The 20,350-nt window shown below is 43.1% G+C and overlaps 1 protein-coding gene across 1 annotated transcript in view; it reads right to left on the bottom strand.

Annotated features, from left to right (window-relative positions):
• Positions 1-20,350, bottom strand: part of LOC125014393 (SRSF protein kinase 2-like) — a 63,355-nt gene that overhangs the window by 17,731 nt on the left and 25,274 nt on the right. Inside the window, exons 3-6 of the mRNA XM_047595389.1 lie at positions 3,548-3,699; positions 1,990-2,098; positions 554-641; positions 59-146 (exon numbers count right to left, since the gene is read on the bottom strand). Of these exons, the coding sequence (XP_047451345.1) occupies positions 59-146; positions 554-641; positions 1,990-2,098; positions 3,548-3,699 (437 nt within the window). The remainder of the gene's footprint in view (positions 1-58; positions 147-553; positions 642-1,989; positions 2,099-3,547; positions 3,700-20,350) is intronic.

Genomic DNA, 20,350 nt, shown 5'->3' with positions numbered 1-20,350 from the left:
ACATCATATCTCAGTCACTCGACACACACACACACAGTGGCACTTCGGATGAGGATACGTATGCCGTTGACTCCAGAGATCTTGAAGTCATCTATCAGCTGAACCACCATGTCCTTGTTGGGGTCTGCGGGGTCGCTCTCTCTCACCTGGGGGACGACATGGACAATAAGATACAGTAAACCTGGCTGGAGGAGGGGAGAAGAAGATGAAGGACAACATGGAGGAAGGAGGGAATGAGATGACAGAAGGAGTCAGAAGAGGAAAAAGGGGGGAAAGACTGTGGAAGAGGAAGAGAGATGAAGGGGAAACGAAGATGCTGAAAATGGGTTTTGAGATGACTGTCCTCTGCACCCGCCATGTAAGACAAATAACCAGTGTTTCTATTTAGCACAGAGAGACAGACAAGGAGTCGTGTGAAGTGTCAAAAGGGGAAGTGAGGAAAGGAACGGGCGAAAACCAAACTGGCTGAAGAACAGACGACCACAGATACGTGGAAGGAAAGGAAGTAATAAAAACCCAAAACAGCAAAATGTCAAACAAATCAGATTCTCACACATCGCAGCAGTTTGATCTCATCCAGGGCCGTCTCTGTGTAATGCTGGGCGCTCTTCACCACCTTCATCGCCACGAAGTTCTTCACTCTGCAACGACACGTTAGCGCAACTTTAGGCTGACTCACGCGCCAAGGAGGTTGTCGAAGCCATCGACGCTGATGAATGCAGCCGCGTGAGAGATGTCTGAAAATAATAAATTACCACGTGGACCAATAATAACTAGCAATGACAGCCGAAGCTCTGCTGGCTGTTGGTCACACGGCCCACGCTGCCACTGGATATGCATGAGCTGCGTGACGCTTTATTACGAGGAAAAAGTCTTACATTTGTGAAATGTAGCACCACTGACACAGCCCTCTGTTCCCAAACAGCACAGACATGCGTTCATGAGGAGTCAGTCTCTGCAAAGCACACACGTGCTCCTGGTTTTGGACGGCGGGGAACTTTCTGTGTTCGCATGTTCTTCTAGTGCTTGTGTGGGTTTCCTGCCGATGCTCCAGTTTCCACCCACGGCCCAAAGACAAGATTCATAATAGGCTGTAGGTGTGTACACGATTGGGAATGATTGTTTGTCTCACAGTGTAATAGACAGTGACGCGCTGCCAACTGGGAAATGGATGGACGAACACACACAGCATTCGATAGGCGTGGACTGAAGTGAAAAATCCGTTTTTACTGCTTGATGTTTGAGGAAAAACCAGCTTTTTTAAATCTAATGGTAAAAAAAGACAAATACCAGACAGATACAACAATATAAGCAGCACATCAAAAGGCACAAGTCATAAGACGGATAACATTAAAAGATAAAAAGACGCAAGCAGACAGTAACCGCTCCTCTGACATCCATTAATCAGCCTAACAGTAACAAAGGGAAGATAACCAAGAGCCAGCGCTAGTCACAGACTGTGAATGACAGTCACCCAACTCCAGCTAGGTTATGACCACCATTATTGTAATTAACACCAGTGACACCAGTAAATGAGTTTGTGCGCGCGCGCGTGACTCAGTGAAAGGTGACACTGGGTTGTCGATACTGTCATCCATCCGCCCCGGTTGGCACGTGAACGCGGCAAACAACGTTACAGTGCAAACGGAGGGCGGTGTTGGTTGCAGCTGTCGCCGTGGTGACGCGCCAGATCCCGTCAACAAGTGCATGTGCGCTGCATGTCGCTTGCGTGATGCGCTCATGTGACAGAGCACAAGGTGACGTGAAGGGCGGCAAGAGGAGCCTTTATGTTCGTGTGTGTGTGTGTGTGACCTTGCGTTATTGTGTGTCAGGTGCATTGTGGCGAGAGTGTGCATCTTTAAGAGTCTTTATGCACAAGAGAACTTTCAAAGCCTGTGCCGTCCTGTATAATGCACGTGTGTTTGTATATCTGTGAGTGTGTGTGTGTGTGTGTGTGTGTGAGTGCGTGTGCGTGCGTGTGTGACTCACTGTATGTCCCAGCAGAGCCATACGGTGGAAAAGTGGCCCCACCCCAACTTCCTGATCACATGGTACCTCCCGTTGAACAAATCTCCGATCTTCACCGGATGGTACCCTCCTGAGGGAGATAAAGCGAGAGACGATGAAGGTTACAGGCGACTATAAGGGATAACCAGGCAATGACATGAAATCCATTAGTGAGGAAGAAGTGATGGAGGTCACACAGACAGCGCGGCATACAGGAACAGAGGAGTGAAGCAGCGCAGTGACAAAAAAGACCAGTGAAATGAAAACATGTGCATGAATATAGTCAGTTTCTCATTAGGTACATCTAACAAATACGACCTGTAAAACATTGTGAAAGGGGATTTTTTATTGAAATTGTCTTTGGAAGATTTGGTGCAGTTGAATCCAGATGTTTCTGAAGGTTATACTACTTTATTACAGGGCTGTTGTACAGTACAGGATTCCTTTAGTTAGCTGTCGCTAATAACATGTTAACTGAATGTAACTCAGCAAATCGTTCAAGTAAAAATGCCAAATATTTTCTTAATCATATATGACGGAAAATATGTCTCAGCTTTTAGACTGTTCTCCTGAAAAAATAAGACCTTGGATTTGGATAAATAATGACGCACTGATCACAAAACTAATCTGAAGAATAATCGATCAGTGAGTAGGGAAAGCGTAGCGGACAGAGAATGTGAGAAAGAGTTTTTCCAGTGAGCATTGCTCAAAAGCACAAAGCCTCACGATTTTTTCTGTGTGAATCATTTGAACATGACACGACAGCTGTTCTGCAGCCCGAGCGAATTCAGATCAGTACAGTGATGAAAACAAAAGAACACGAGAACAAAAACAAGAAAAACTTTGACTTCTCATCTAGCTCAGGATTTATGCTAGTTAACCGCTACTGTTAATCATTAGAGCACGATTAATATGCCACATATGCACTTTTGCTGAGGGGCAGGGCAGAATGTTTTAAAATTCTTGACAGGTTAAGAATTAAGAGGCAAGACAAGCGAATCACTTCTTTTCAAGAGAAAAGAACAGAAGATGATTTGCTTTATCCAAAACACGAGCCAACACAAAGCCATCAGAACGAGCGCTTCTCTTTGGCACATGATCAAAACACATCACTGATTGCAGCGGCATAAAAAATTTAAACATGTTTTACTACTTTTTCCTACGCATATGAAAGCCTCTGTTTTCTTTTTTTTTATTTACAGAGCAGCGCATCCTTTTGAAATGTGGCTGCGCTGTAATGAATGCACTGGAAGTGCCTTTATAATGGCCAGCCACTGCTGGAAACTAGACTACTGCAACAAAACAACCTTGAAACGCTTCTGAGACACGCAAGGCTGTACATACGCCGACTGCCAATCCTGTCCAGACGGAGGGAGGAATGAGGGAGGAGGAGCAAATACAGACACAGACACGGAGAAGAGACGGCGTAGGACAGGGCAGCCATTGTCGAGTCCTGTACGACATATGTCGAGGGTGGAAGTAACGGGCAGGGACAGATGTCTGCAGCGGCGTACGTGTGCGTGTTTGCGTGCGCTCTGACCTTTGCAGTAGTCCGCGGGATCCTCCTGCTCCTCATCGTCGGAGCCCAGGATCTCCTCCTCCGGCTCCGGGGGCCCTGCCGGCTCAGGGGGAGGTGGAGGGGGCGGCGGGGGAGGAGGGGCACTCACCGGGGCTTTCTGCTGGGTCTCAGGCCTGTGAACGCAACAGTGGGCCGAGAGTTAGGACTTTCTTCTTCACAATTTCTTGGTGCTTCTAGCAGTGACTCACGTCGAGCGCGACCAAAGACTGAGCTTTAAGTGCAGATGACTAATACCAAAACAATAACTTTTCATATATATATATATATATATATATATATATATATATTTATATATATATATATATATATATATATATATAGTGCAAATGTCGGCTCTTGAAATGTGCATCAGTGACCAGAATCAGGGCCAAGTTCATGAAAGCTTTTACATTCACTGTCTCAGACAAGTCTTTCCTGTAAGAAGAAAAAAGCTCAGTTACTGACGTACTGGGTGTCACAGTTTGGAAGAAGTAAACCACTGGTGTTGCTCGGGAAGAAGAGATCAAGGACACGGAATGTGGAAACAAGCTAAAACGAACAGCAGCTTGGCAATAAAATGATGTTTATTAAAGCACTTTCCGCGTGTCGAGTAAGGCATCCGTTCGTTTGTGAATAAAATATAAACTAAAAAATGTCTGAAAAGTGAATATCGGTCCAAAAAACAAGCCAAACAACAAAAATCTTATTACTCTGGCAACCCAGGCACAGTGACTTTTATTTGCTAATGAAACTATGACAACACAAACACAACAAGAAGCGGCCTTCACGTAACGAGGCATTACTGAACAGATTAGAAATGTGACAGCGACAAGATTATCTTTAAATTTAGTCAAGTCTGTACGTTGAAGTTTTCAGGCTTGACTGTGATATTGTGCTTTTAAAAAATATGGCATATATGCCATAAAAATAATAAGCTTGACATGTATTACTGTGCAATTAAATAGATTTATCATACAGTCTCCTATCGAAATACGACCCGGTGCATAACTCCAGTTGGTAGAAAGACAGAAATTATTTTTACGGCTCAAAAACAGTCAAGTCGAGCCAATCCACACCCACCCAACACCTCAGACATGAATCAGCAGAAAACGGACACCATCCAAAATCAGAAAAAGACGAAGAAGAAGCTATTTTCAGTCCTGGAGAAATATATTACTAGAGTATGTAAAACTATCACAAAGTTTGCTTTTCCCAGTCTATTTCCAGGGCTTTCTGTTACCAGCCTCGTTCCACTTTCCTTCCATTGTCTGAAACGGAGCTGAGCCCATGAGGGGGGGAAAACACTAAATAGGCTGCAGAGCACAGGCTGGCTCTCTGTCCTGGCCTGACTACCATCTGAGCATTTAGCTGGCACTCTTATCCGGGACGACGTGCGATGATTGATCAGGCAGGGGGCTCAGGGTTTTGCTCGAGGAAGCGGCGGCGGCGGCACACGTGGCTATTTGTGGAGGCTTCGGGAACATGCTTGTAACCTTTCCTATTTTAGCCGAGCTGCCACTTTGCCGCTTGTCCCAAGTCTCCGCGAAACCATCACATGGCTCTTCAGGCAGACCGCATCTCATACGCGTGGTCTGGTGCGGTCTCATTAGCTCCCGGTCCATTACTAAGGTGAGCCTGAGAGCTCGGTGTGGTCTGAGCGTACGGATTTAACAAAACTAAATCAAGCTGCTTGTTTCCAAGCTGTTACCGAGCTAAATTATTATTTGTAACGAGTCATGTTTCTGACCACCGAATGAATGCGAGTCCAATATTCACTCTCTGTTTTTGGCCTCCAAGAACTCCTGAGGGAAACATCTGACCCTTTAGCTGCTAAATGCTGCACTTTGGCATTTGGTATTTTCCAATAAAAACTGCTGCTTGCTACGACCGAAAAAAAAAAAAACACCACGAAGCAGCGACAGTGAGCCAAAACGTTTGAAATGAGAGGCAGCTGAAACTGCGAAGCTCTGTAAAGGATAAAGGAGCAGCTCAGTGTGTCACTGTCAAGCCCTTTTCCATTGTCTCACATGATTGTTGCGCACTCGGCCACCCCGCGAGCTTCCAGTATGACCACGTTTGACGTATAAACATGTACGCAACGAGAAACGGGACGGCTCCGTCTTTAGGACGACATCTTCGATCAATCCAACGTGACGTTTCCTCGACGTGGCTCCGTCGAAACTCCACCTCAGGAAAACAGAAAACCGTGTTTCAACTGCGTCTCCGTGAGACCGAATCAGACAACAAAGCAAAGGCTACAAGAGGTCAACAAACACTTTGTACTCGGTGTCTCCTCGCAGGGCTGGCAAACGCTAAATTAAGAGGAAAAAAAAAAAAAAAGAAGAAGAAGAAAGACGTATACACACACAAAGCCGGAGCCTGTGAGCTGTTATAAAATCGCGGTCACAGGCGCAGACACATGATGGAGCCGCTCGGTGCGTTGCCATGGCAACTGTAGAGAGAGGCGGGGGTGGGGCGGCGGCGGCGGTGGTGGTGATGGTGGGGATCCAGGGCTCAAAGCGTTAACGCGGCACACACACACACACACACACACACACACACACACACACACACATGATGCAGCAGCTGAAGACGTCAGCTATGCTAACTTGGCATTGAGATTTCATTGCAATTTTACAACTCACGCGCACACACACACACACACACACACACATCTCTGAGGGCTGTGTCCTTGCAGCAGGGTGCTGCTTCTTTACCAAAGCAGTCACGTAGGGTGTCATACATCACATCTATAAGCCCGGTGCTTTTATACGGCTCATCTTGTCGTTGGCTGTACGAACACTTAGCCCCACCATAACTTTCTGGACCCGAGCCGAGCAGTAAAAACATTAAGACAGCACAGACGCCACAGTCTGAAAGACGGGCAGAGGAGACACGGCCGCGGAATAAAAAGCAAGGGAAGACACGGGAAAGTGACAGAAAGAGGGAGAGACTCGGAACTAGGCGAGAAAAGAGAGGAGGGAAAAAAAAAGATAAACAGCAAGAGGTAGAGAGAGAGACACGACGAGGAAGAACAAATTTAGGAGACAGGTACAGTGCAGTGAGAGCGAAGGAGCAGACAAACACGAGAAAGGAGAGGAAACCAGAGGCAGAAAGAGAGAAGGAGGGTGACAAGACCGGTCAGAACAAAATGGAGACACAAACAGAGGAAAACAGAGACGGAGGCAGCCCGGAGAAACCATAACATCTATCACACACACCTTCAATGAGTCTGAAAAACAGGGGCATAGATCCTCAATGCTGAGCAAGTGGGAAGCATCAGCACTAACAACGCTGAACTCAGGCCATTACCTTCAAACATGAAACACTTTTCTTTATATTTTCTTTATATTTGATTGCTTAAAATGTAAAAAAAAAAAAAAAAAGATATGAAACCAAAGCGCCTCCACTGGTATTTTAAGTCTGTGACTAAGAATGTTAGAATATTGAGATAGTGAGCAGGGCTCCATGCCAACCAATCAGCTGTGATTATTTCCCCCCACTGGTTAAAGGTGCACTAATCAATTTACTCCACTAATTAGCACTAATTGAAACACCAGAAGAACCAATTTGCTCCTCATCCACCGACTCTTCTCCACTTAGAAACAGCAGCTCCTTCATTCCTACGTTTCTCTTCTTAAAATGTTATTCTGGCTTTATTCTGATTTCCAATTTACGTCCTTCTTCACAATTTTTTAATTAACAAATACTCATTTTGGAAAGTTTAACATAAAAAATAAGTTTTTTTTTTCTTTTACTTAAACACATTACGTGTTACAAGAAATATGGAAATAAAAACAAATTCCGTTTAGCTTTCAAATCTGTGATCACTCAAATATTCGTATTATTTTCAATCTGTTCAAATAGTTAAAATGCTATATGATAAATCCTGGTCCCTGTTTTTTTTTGTGCATGTGTGTGTCATAGTACTATAAAGACTCACTTTCAACCATGACTCTAACCAGAGATCATCCCACTCACACATTAACAGGTTGGACAGAATGACCCTACCTTTGTAAAGGTGTGTGAGGGCTGGATAAACACTCATCTTGATAATCAGTATGACGAGAGCGTGTTTGTGGAAACGTGCGTGAATGTTTTAATGGCGTCGCTGTTCCAGTCCATCAGACTGTGGTGCGCAGGTTGAGGCAGGAATCTTCCGGCCTCTAACCTCGTAGCGTGGAGGTAAATAACTGCAGAATGTGCCTTCCATCCCACAACATCTCGTTATGTGTGCAGACATGTCCAGGCTGCTTCTTCACGCCCTCACCCAAGCGTGCGTGCCCAAGTAGGAACGCACAGTCTTTCCACTCTCACGCCCCGCGACGGCATCTGCAGTCCTGGTGTTACATTTCTGTTCATGCGTTATGGATCTGACGTTCTTCAGAGACAATATCAACAGCAGGTCGCACACAGAATGATGTGATTAGCTCCAAGTTTGTTTGTTTTTGCCCCGGTCTACAGAAAGGACGGTCTTCATGCTACTGTCTAGTATCCAGTGCAGTGGAAATGCAATGCTGTCCTCGGGGACGTGGAGAACACGAAAGAAGGAAATTATTTCATCTGACCAAGTCCACGTTGTTGAAAGACACTGAGATGGTACTGAAGACTGGATTCCTATCCAATCATAAAACACCTTTTTCCTGCCAGTAAATTCCTCCTTCCTCTTTAAATGTGTCTGAACAGATTTGTTGTTCTAAATCGCCGACTTCCCAGGGCAGCGCCGAAAGTATTGCCAGTGTAGAGGTAAAAACCTTTTCTAGATTTAACCTATAAACAAACATTTTGATATCAACAGAGCACTTGATCCACATCCGAAAGAATCCACTGTCTGCACTGCAGTTACCTGGCTTCACTTTCATACAAAACAAATGCTTATTAAGAGCATGATCATTGGAGTGAGACAGGTCAACATTAATGTTTACTTACTACGTAGCTATCAGACAGAGTATTAGGGGTCACTGTCATTTATATATTTAAATTAAGACCAACTGGTGACATTCCTGATCAGATATGAAGAAATAAATGCAGGATGTCTCATTATCAACAGACAATAAACAAGAAACGGTTCCCACTACTGCAGCTTCACATTATTAAAATGTATCTGTCAAATATGAGTTAACTTCTACAGGAAACGCACTATGTTTTGTCAGTGAGTTTATCCCGCTTTCATCAAAATATTTGTCCACAAAACACGACAACAGTTATTGTTGTTACTTTGTGACAGGGGGTCGGTTTGATAAATTGCAGGTTGTAATGGAACAGGAAGGAAGGAAGGAGCAGCCACCGTGAGTTACAGCGCGGGCAGTTAAGAACTGCAGTGAGGCACTATCAGCATGAGAAGACTTGAGAGACTGCTAATGGTCTTCAGACTGCTAGTCTTGAATGTGATACAGCCCACGTTAAACCCCGATCTTAAACCAGGATATCCAAGCCTTTGTGAGCAGAGGGGGGCTTCAAATGAATCAGTGTTATAAAACTCAGTCAGCAGAGAGTGAAACTGGCTTGAATGTTCAGTCACAGTGAACGTTTTAGCCGTGTCCATTATTGTTATGTCTACAATGTATTATACACGTTTACCTTAGACCCGTCCTTAGATTCAGTCAGGATACGGGATACGAAACCATTGCTTCAGTTTGAAATACAAGTCAATTTTCTCCACTGGAGAGAGATTTGAAAGACATTTCTACTTCTGCCAACCCAAAACTGTAAATTATAGAGTAAACAGCGGCCTTATGAGTCAGTGACACAAAAAAAAAAAAACTCTCAACGCTCGTCAACCAAATTTGAAGCAACGGATATGAAAAACAGAAATCTTTGATCAGAGCTCGTCAGCCTTCAAAACTTTACTCCGAGGGGGAAATGTAACATTTCTGATGCTCTAAATCTGATAATTGGAGAAGGGTGGGGAAGGAATCCACTGCTTGTGTATTTCCTTTAGCTGTTAAACAAACACTTCACCTGTTCTCTTCAATGGACTGATGACTGATTGGCTCAAACTGTTTATTCGAGGATTGCGTTTCATTTGGCAAAATGACTTACATGCACAAATGCGTGTTCGGTGTTGCATGGCTGGAGATCTGCCTGCGTCAATCTGTTTTCTACTCACACACAAAAAAACATAAAGAGACGAATTAAGGCTGCAAGCAGTCACCAAGGTGACGAGCCTTTTAGTAGATTTAGGTTTTGTTGGCTATGGGGAGCTCAGCTGCCGTAGAATCTGGAGACGTGAGAGCACAATCCACTTTTACCACCTCAGTCAAACACATGACGCAGTAAGACACTTTATGTAAAAATACTAAAAAACCTCTAATCGCAGCCGTGAGCTTTAGACCCGGCTGCTGCAGATACCGTTTCGATCGTCCAGTCTGTTGAGTCATCGCTTTGAGCTCTGGAGATTCTCTCGCCATTAGGAACTAATCAGTCCCCGTAGCTGTGAGAAAATGTTTGAGGAGCCATCTTAAGGGTCTGCACAGCATTTCAACTCATTGTGTTTATCCAAAAATAGCATCTTTCTCAGCTCGTCTTCCCATCCAGCCTTACATAGGGGGTTGCTAGTTCATGCGTATTGCGTCAGCATGAATTCAAAAATAATTGTTGTCACATTTAACATTTGTGGTTGAAAGAAATTATGAACTCAAGCAGTGAACTTAAGTGCAATTTTGAGATACTTCAATACTTCCAGTTTATCCAGGGAGCTATGATGTTAAGCTTCTGATCAACAGTGATTTCTGGATATTAATACAAACTACAACATCTTAATAATATAATATCATGACAATATATAAATAACCAACATATTATTTATATATTATTATATATTAAGCTGCTAATATGAATTTAAAATCACCTGAAGCCTTTATAGCTATAATCCTATGAGACCATTCTGGATAATACTATTGCTCTTTAGTACTTGTGCAGTTTTACTCAAGTTAACTTTTGAACGCAGAACTCTTGCATTGAGTAATTGTACATTCAGGCACTGCTGCTCGCTTCTGTCACCTCTGCAAAACATAACTAAACTGCCATCAAGATATTCTTTGTCTGTTTAATTCCTCTGTGTGTCTCCTGAGACCCCGCTTGTTAAGTCAATAGTGTCACACATCACTGCTAACACATCACAGCAGTTGACCACTCTCCAGTTCAAACTTGATGACGCATCCTTAACTATATCTCATTATCACCAAGGTAACAGGTATTCCTTAGCAACAAGAGCATCGTCCTCCACGCTCAACGTTAAGGCGTGGGTTTTCAGACCGCGGGTGTCCTTCAGCTCTGCTTATCCATCCCGATGGCGGCGTGTCTCCCTCTGATTGATTCATCGTTCATCTTTTTTACTTTCTGCATCTTGGCCCGTGTCGGCAAGACAGCTGACTCATTCTCTCCTCTCTCCTCCGGAGGATCTGTCTGCGTGCAGAACTTAGATCGCGCCGCTATTTTCAGGATGCAGCCTGACGTCACTGGCTGCGCTGCCCCCACATCACAGTCTCTAGCTGCACAATCTGGCACTGCAAGGTCCTGTTTCACCACCGGCTACACATGCAGTGTGGTGCGTTCAGTTTGATGCAATCAGACACTGTCTCACTCTGTTTTGGCTTTAGAGGGATTTCCACCTGCTAAGACTTCACATCAACGCACATTGTTATGCTGAGAAGTCGGACGCTGGGTGTGGGAATGCCTTCACATCTGGTTTTAACACATTCCAGTACAAATGGACAAGCTACACCATGTTCACATATAGAAGTGGGACAGCAATGAGAAGTGTTATAATTACTTTAGATTTCAGTTAGAAGAGAGGTACGCCCGACTTTCTGAGGCAGAAATCGGCCTTGTGGCAGATAGCACTTGAAAAAAGCACTCATCCTGTTTAGCATTGTTCCTCTGGCAATGAATGCAACACAATCAGGCTTTTCTGCAGTTTCTGAAAGTAGCCAGTTCTGTCAGAGAGTCAGGTTTGCTGGGTTATGCTAGTAGCGCCTAATGTAGCGTCAAGCAGAGATAAGGTGTCAAACTAGCAGTTGTGTTGTGAAAGGTAACCTGACTATTTAATTCAAGTTCCCATTTTAACTGATATTTTCAGAAGGAATATACAGTAAGCTTCACAATTAAGTCAGAGATTTCACAAACTCCTCAATTGTACATTGGCATTATTAGATTAGCAAATATAAAGTTTGTTTGCTCATGCAGTTAAATATTGATTATTTTATTTTTTTTAAAGAGGTTGTTTGTCAGTTGTTTTAATTATATGCTTTTCGTGGAGATCGGTGCTTCCTGTTTACGTTCGCTCATTCTTCCCAGAGCTGCTGCAATGATTATATTTTCTTACAACACGAATCGATAAAGTAGCCTCGTAAACACCGTGGTAAAATGTCAAAAGCACACAACCCGGTTGAATGGTTGAATCTATGCATTTCGCAGAAGTAAATATAATTTCATTAACAGGCACACATCCTGTTGCTTCCGTCCTCACTTATTGTACTGCAGGTCACACTGAATGAAAAGACCAGCTAAGTGGCTATAACTTCAGCCATATTTGGTTACAACAGCCATGAAGGGACTGCCGTTTTGTGTAGCTCTCCATGTTAAAACTAAACACTGGAGCATCCTATAAATAAACACTGGAAACTCCGTTTTGCGCTACGGGGTTCAAGTCACACCAATTTACAGAGGAGTGAATTGACTGTTGCTGAAATTCCCCACAGGCAGCCGATGGATGCAAGACCACACACTGTACTACATTGACTGAGCTCTATGCTAGATATGGATGCATTCTCTACACGTAAGTGCACAGACACAAATCCAAACACGCACAAAGACGACAGCCGACAAAAGCCAATGAGAGGAATCTATACAAAAGCCCTATAGCAGGCAACACAGTGACGTTAGTGCACTAAACTAAAGTTGCAGCAGCGAGCCGTGTATCTGTGACTGCATGGAAAACGCTGTGACTTAGAATAAAATTTGCATTGGAAAGCAGGAACACTGCTGTATATGGCTGGTGGGGGTTGCATATGCAGTATGTGCACTTGTGTACACAAAACATTCCAAGTGAAGTGACATGGTTTGCATGAAATCAACTGTATACTTCCTACACACAAACGCCAAGACAGAGCATTTATAATCCTACGCTTTTGTGTATGTGTGCATTTTCCTAAAAGCCGCGGTAAGTCAGAATACACACATTCATCACGGCCTGGAGACTCTGATGAGGTGCAGACCAACCAGCTGTTTTCACCGGTATAATTCATAATATAAAAGCACTTATACAAAAGGGGAAAAACCATAACTGCTGCACTTTGGGGCCCCACCAATCAGTCACTCCCCTTGTCTGTGTGCACAGGCTCCCTTTTATAGGCTGCTACTAATTACAGCCTAAGCCCAACCACTGCACAGGTGAGTTACCTCCTCAGATCCACCACACAATATCCTGGCAAATCACATAAGTAAACAAATTCATGCATTGAAAATACCAGTTCTTTCGTCAGCCTCCTTTAAAAGGCTTTATATACCCAGCGGTCACACATACCAGTTATTTACAATCTACAAATATTTGCTACGCCCCTCTCCAATTATTCTAATGGTCTCTCCCGGGACGTTTAAAATAGTTTTCAGGCCTTGGGAAACAAGATTTGAAAACATACAAACAGACTGCACCTCTAAAACTGCTGCACAAACTTTTCAACTGATGTGTCTGTTTTCACAGGACAGGTGCTAATCACCAAGACAAACACATCAAAAACCCACAATAAAATACATTCAGTCCTTATGTGTCCGTGAGTTATTTATTTCATCTTACGCACTCGAATTGCTGAAACTCATTGTCCATGAGATATTTTGCCAAGGGCCTTCATCGCAATGCACATACAGTATCTTCCATACTGAGCTGCATCTATTTTACCTTTGTGCTGTGCACTTACATGTCCTCTCTCTATAGTGCACTCATTCACTGCATTCTGTATTTATACATTCCTTTGACGTCAGCCAGCTACAAAGCCTCTTACTGTGGAAGATACATCGGCCCACGGCAACTGAGGGAATCACAAGCAGCCACTCGCATGTATGTAAAATGTTAATATGGACACACTGCAGGCGCACAGCGCGGTACAGGCACAGAGACAATGTGCAATGTTCGGTATATCATTATGTAACATAAGCATATTCATCAGCCGCCTCCAACCGACCACATGTAAATCCTTTCAACATATTTAATAATTAAACTGGTGACAGCTACAGCAGTTAGTGCTATATCGCCATAAGTTCCTCCACTCCAGCTTAGAAGCAGTGCACGGTTTTGGTCGTATATTCATTTCATGTGGGTGGGGGAAAAAATCACAAAGACGACTGAGATTATTCAGGTATTAGGAATTTAATCCTCTGTATTAATAAATGACTGAACTTGATACTGTCTCTGATTGCACAGCCTCCACACCCACTCCCACGGGGTTTTCATCGATAGCAAAGGGTCCCCGTCATGAGCTAATTAACAATAATCCTGAAAAGTAACACAACGTTATGAGTTTTCAGAAGCCGGCTCGAAACTATTTCTATTAATGACTGCCAATCAAAGAGGATGGCACCTTTAATAACACATCTATTTGTGTAGGTTTGCCTTAGAAGGGTATCAATAAAGAGACCATTTTGTTTGTTTTATTTATAGGTTCAATGTGGATAGATATTTGTTTTGGTTTTATTTTTCCCAACCAGCATCACAGGGCATTCTAGTGCATGGAAAACATACAGAGATCTCCACTGGATTGAATTACTCTTCTTCGTGACAGTTTGATTAGAATAACTTATCTGAGAAACTGTGGCGCTCTGTCTTGACGATATTCACACATGAACATCAAAAGGATGTCTCACAAACAGCAGAGATCATCACACTCTCTCTGGGATGACATATCCTCACCCCATGAAATGAAATGAAAGTTAATCAGTTCCAGGGACTCAAATACAATCATGGTTTCACTAGATTAAAACCACCAAACACAAAGCAGAGCAGGGACGGACGCTGAACACCACCTTCAGTTTAGAAGAGAGGTTTGCTAAAATAATGTTTACATCCCTCTGGAACAAAACCGCAAATCTTTATCTTGTGCAACAAAACTGTTTTAGGATGAATGCAGGGTTTTAGGGTAACTCTAACCCTAACTAAGCCTGTACAGATTTAAACTTGTATAACATGTTTTTTCATAATCTGTCATTGTAAATGGATTGAGACCTAAACTAATTTTACAACTTCAAATCTGTACTTCATTATTTATTATTATATTGCTTTTGCAATATTCACACTGTGTCCAAGACAACGTCTTCAAATGTTCGGTTCAACCTATAGTCCAAAAATGAATATCACGCCAGATTTCGCAACTTTAAAAATTATTTAGGAAGATTTTTAACTAACTTTAACACGGCATGACTAGAAATTCTGAAAGTTACTGATGAATGATCTCCCTCTGTGCACTGCAGATGCAGTTCATATCCCTGTCAGTCTGCTACCACTGCACAGCTCACAATCTTTGTTTGTCAGTACCATCTTCCCCATCTGTGGTCTGAGAACAAACGAAAGCCACGTACTGTATTTTTAGACTTCCTACTAAAACATGGTTACAATAAAACAAAACCACCACAGCACTGGCGCCAATCCACAGATATAAGAAAAAATTATTTAGCCAATCAAACTTGTCGATCCAACCAACCTGTGCCACCCTCTGTCCACCTGTCCACCTCTGCAGACTTGGGACGACCTGATTAAGTTACAGACTGCAAACCTGGAACTTTGTCTTAGCAAAAAAAAAAATGAGAATTCACAGTCTTGCCTATTAGGCTTGTCAATCCTTATCTTATCTTATCTTATCTTATCTTATCTTATCTTATCTTATCTTATCTCATCTCTACCTGTTTCGGAGGGCCCTGTGGCGCAAGCGGAGCACACACAAAGCCAGACCCCATCTCTTGTTAGTTGCCAGGCTTGAGCTTAATTCCATAGGACAGGAGAGAGGGCAGGATGGACGACCAGAGAACACAGCTCCTGCTCCCGGCCGTAGACTCACCGACACATCGGTGGACGGAGAAGATGAACCCAGCCTTGAATTCCAGCAGAAGTCACATGAGGCTGTGACACTCGCCTCCCGAGTCTCCACACCAATGCCCATCCAGTGTGTACATACAGCATATACGCCCCACTGATGCTCACTAAGGTCCCAGAACACGGGCTCAGTTGCATCTATTTAATAAACACAAGAACACAAACAGACACGCGCAACATGCCGCACACAGATCACGAATGCAACACCCACAACCCACTAGCACTTCTCCACCTGCATTCATTAAAACAAACCAAAATACACAGTGAACACTCTCCAGTGTCAATTCAGCTTCGAGTCAACGGTGTTCCCAGAAATACTTTATAATATGAGTTAAATGTCAGCTCATTAACATACCAGTGTGTCTGGAGTCAGAGCTTTATTTTGCTCATAGTACAGGGTAAACTCAGGACCAGGGACTTTAACAGCGTTGTGCACTGGTGGTAAAAGTCTCATTAAAAATAATGACCTGCGTGTGTTGTCCTTCCAGATTCGATTCATGTGTCAAAATATGTTTAAACTCTGTACAGATTCATTTAGATTGAGCGTAAAACTCAGAGATATTCAGATGTCACAGATTACATTTCTTCTTTGTTTACTACAACTTGAAATTGTTGTTCATTTTCTGTCAATATTTGATTTCAGTTCTAGTACAGTATAGATACCATGTGACTTTATCCACATTTAATGTAAGTTATCGTACATGAGTTCTGCTTAAAAACTCACTGTTATCCAGAAAAAAAAGCTAAAACAAACATAATTGGACCAAATATCCAAGTTGTTTCTTCAGTTCTAAAGGACTGGTGGGTAGTGCTGACCTGTAACTCACATAAACAGTGATTATGTCCAGACACACTGGAAGAATTAGTTTTGATCCCGTTTTTCCCGTTCCCGTTTTAAAATGTCTTCAAGGAAGCCAACCAGTCCATTCACCTTTGTTTCAGCCGAGGATAGAACTGAGAACCTTTACCGACAACTCACTATTGTATCTTTCTCTCACATCAGCCAGAGTGTTTGCATAATATAAGTGCTGTTGTTTCCAGACAAATTTCAGATAACACCAAGCCCGGAGATATGTGCCAAAACCAACAAACATCGCTCCATAAAAACAAATCTACCGGACTTCTGCTGTGGACTGAAGGTGAACGCCTCAGTGCCATTTTGCACACCGTACTCTACCTGCCTCATTGCCAAATTTACACCCAAATGTATATAATGTAAATAATATTTAGTTATTGCACTACTTGTCACCAGGGTTTTTCCATTTATTTTATGCACATATTTATTCCAATCTGTTCATTGTATGTTACTTAATTATTTTAACTGAGCTTTTCCTCTCATGCTTTTTTCGTTGTTACCTGCTCCGTGCGCCCTTAATTGCACACTAGGGTCAAATAAAGTTTCCTTTATCTGAATCTGAAATTAAAAACTTGGGTTCTGGTCTGCAAAACACATCCGGTTTCTTTTAGCTTTCATTGCAGACTGTCAATTATAGCTTAGTTTATATTAGCTGTGACAGATGATGCTAATTATGTAACTTGAGTTCGTTGGTTAATGTGCTGCTGTCATGTTGCAGACTGTAATCTGTCAAAAATTCCACCTGTTCAATGTCTGTCACCTCAAGTTGCCTGGGTCTGAGCCAGAAAGTTGCACTTGAACAGCAAAGACTAGTGTACTGCCTGCCAGCACACAAATTCTGCACCACTGCGAAACACTGGGAAACAGGAAGAGCTACTATTAGCTAGGAGGCTAGAAAGCTCAGACGAGCTGCTATTAGCTAGGAGGCTAGAAAGCTAAGACGAGCTGCTATTAGCTAGGAGGCTAGAAAGCTAAGACGAGCTGCTATTAGCTAGGAGGCTAGAGAGCTAAAAAGAGCTACTATTAGCTAAGAGGCTAGAAAGACTGAAAGAGGTACTATTAGCTAGGAGACTTTAAAGCTAGGAAGAGCTACTATTAGCTAGGAGGCTAGAAAATAGGAAGAGCTACTATGAACTAGAAGTCTAGAAAGCTAGGAAGAGCTACAAGCCATTGTACAGTTGGTTTAAAGTTTTTTAATTCTAAATTAAAATATGTATATATGTTATCACGATGAGCATGAAAATATTCTGATTTTTGAATGTTCAGATTAGATCAAGGTGTAAAATGAGAAGAGCTTTGTATTCCCTTCGGTCATTTTGTTTAGTTTTGTCACTTTTTTTTTTTTCTCGTGCACTGGCTCTATACTCTGAACCAGTCAGAGTGATGCCTCTCACTGGCTCAATTTGTCACCGATTCAACATGTTGAAGCGACAGGGCTCCAACTAGATCCTACAGTATGGGACACGCCAGAAAAACTAGGGCAACGGGCGCTCACTGATGGACTGACACCGGTGTGTCACTTGGTGTGTCACGGTCATATCAACGCAGATTCGTTTAGTGGCCACCAATAAAATCTGTAGCCTTTGTGACTTCTTTGCCAACGACAGCTGATTGCCATTTGTAAATGTGTTTCTTGTAAAAGTTGAAAGCTAAATGAGATTGGATACCGCCTGGATAATGATACTGTATTTGGACTGGATAAAGTATTATCCAACCTCAGCCCCACGCTCCTCTGTTACTACATTACCACTGCTGTCAAACTAAAAGATTGGGTATGAGACAGGCATGTAGAGTTGGCATGCTGGAAGTCTTTAATGTGTCCAGAGCTCAGTAAGCCCCACCTAATCGGGGATGATGTGTGGGGGAAAAACATACACACACACACACACACACACCCATGATCATGCTGCAGGAAGAGACACAACAGCCGAACAGTGTTCTCAGACACAACAGACGAACAGTGTTCACAGTTATGCAGCAGACGGGTGACTCAGTCCTACAGGGCATAAGGCATCGAGGAGGGGTAATGTGTGCGCATATGTACACGTTTATGTGTTTGTTTGTTTGCGTGTGCTGGTCTAAACGTAGCAGGAGACAAAAGGAGACAAAAAAAGTGGTACCTTAGAAATGAAAACATGTTATCTTTTCACGCACTTGAATATGCAAAGCCTCGCAAACACACGGACGCCTCCCCGCACACACAAACACAAACGGGCCATTATCATTCCACTGCTTCAGCTCTGCAGCATCAGTAGAGATTAGTCCCCCGGTGACCTAGCATTACCCAGCACACTGCGCAAGTCTGCAGAGAGCCATCTATCTTCTCCCTCCATCTTCCCTCACTTTCCCTCCTCTCCTTGCCTCGCCTCCCCTCCTCCCCCCCTCCCTCGTTCTTGCTTTTTATCTTTGTCTATCTCAGTTTCTCTCCTGAGGTTTCTGCTGTCCTTTCCTGTTCTTTGCGCTCCGTCTCTATCTTGGCCTTTCTCCCGCATTCTCACTCTGGCCTTATCGTCTCTCTCCCAATTCCGCCGTGGGATCGTCTCTCTCTCCCAGGGCTATCGTCGTACCTCTCCCACCACCAAAAATCTCAAATTTTCCCTCCCTCTCCCGCTTCTCTCGCTCTTCCCCTCCGTTTCTGCTGAGTATAACTTACAGCGTTGTGGCAGTAAAGTCGACTCCAGGAAGACTAATATGCTGATGGCAGATAGCTGTGAACTAATGAGAGGGAAAGGCCCTAGCTGCATGCTAACTATCTCCACTGCAGCTAAAAACATTTCACAGTAACACAGAGGCTGTAACAAATGATACGCAAAAGTCTTGTGGAATAACAGAACTACAGTTGGTATTGTTGGAGTTGCTTATGAGAATCAATGAGCATCCCAGCTGGTGACTAACAGTATAATAACAACGGAAAAATATAACCTTTTTTTTATGGATATAGGATATAGGAGGCCAGTTAAAAAGTTTTCGGTCTGCAAAAATGAAAATAAATAAAAAATAAAATAAATTACTGTTGCTAACACATATATGATTTTTGAGCTCCCGTGCAAAGACTTTACAGGCCTGACCGGTACACTAATTACGAAAGAAGTATTGTGTAAGTTCCAACAGGGAAGCAAAACAGCTTCCCAAATGGGACCAAGACCAGATGACAGAGAGAGATATGGAGCATGAAAAGAAAAAAAAAAATGGAAAGCAGAGAGAGTGATTTGAAATGACCAATTAAAGTGCCACAGGAAAGGCTGGAATGTTGAATGTGTAAACACACCGAGTCAACGTGGACCGGACACAAACAGACACACACCCAGAAATACAAGAGGCAAGAATTCTTACTCCTGGTCACATGGACACTTTTTTAAAAAAACAAAAAAACAACATTGTGTAAGTCATAATTTGCTCTAAGTGAATATTGTCACAGTGGAATGAGGATGGAGGAATGTGCTTTCATGTTACTGCCGAAGGTAAACAATGTGAAAGACTGAGAGGTAAAACCGGCCTTTTCAAGAAGCTGTGTTGTAGTAGTGTGGGTGTGTGTTGCCAGGGTAAACAGTGAGTGGGGATTTTTTCATACGTTTAAAGGACTGTTAATTTCTAGATTTAAGGGGGTATTTAGTCATCAGAAAGTGATTTTAGTTTCATTACATCACATTAACTGTTTCATCCCATAGTTTATGGATTTCCCATCCATTCTTACACACCTACAGTGTGACCTTTGACCCCGTATTACACGTGATGATACCACAACCCTACGGAGGCACTTTCAGCTCGGATCAGATGCCCGAGTCTGGATCACATGACCAATCCTTGGGGGTATCTCCATAGCAATGGACGCAGCACTCGTGAGGTG

This window comes from Mugil cephalus, chromosome 10 (assembly GCF_022458985.1).
Source record: "Mugil cephalus isolate CIBA_MC_2020 chromosome 10, CIBA_Mcephalus_1.1, whole genome shotgun sequence".
Classification (NCBI taxonomy): domain Eukaryota; kingdom Metazoa; phylum Chordata; class Actinopteri; order Mugiliformes; family Mugilidae; genus Mugil; species Mugil cephalus.
The sequence above is the reverse complement of the archived record's forward strand: the minus strand, read 5'-3'. Positions and strand labels throughout refer to the sequence as shown.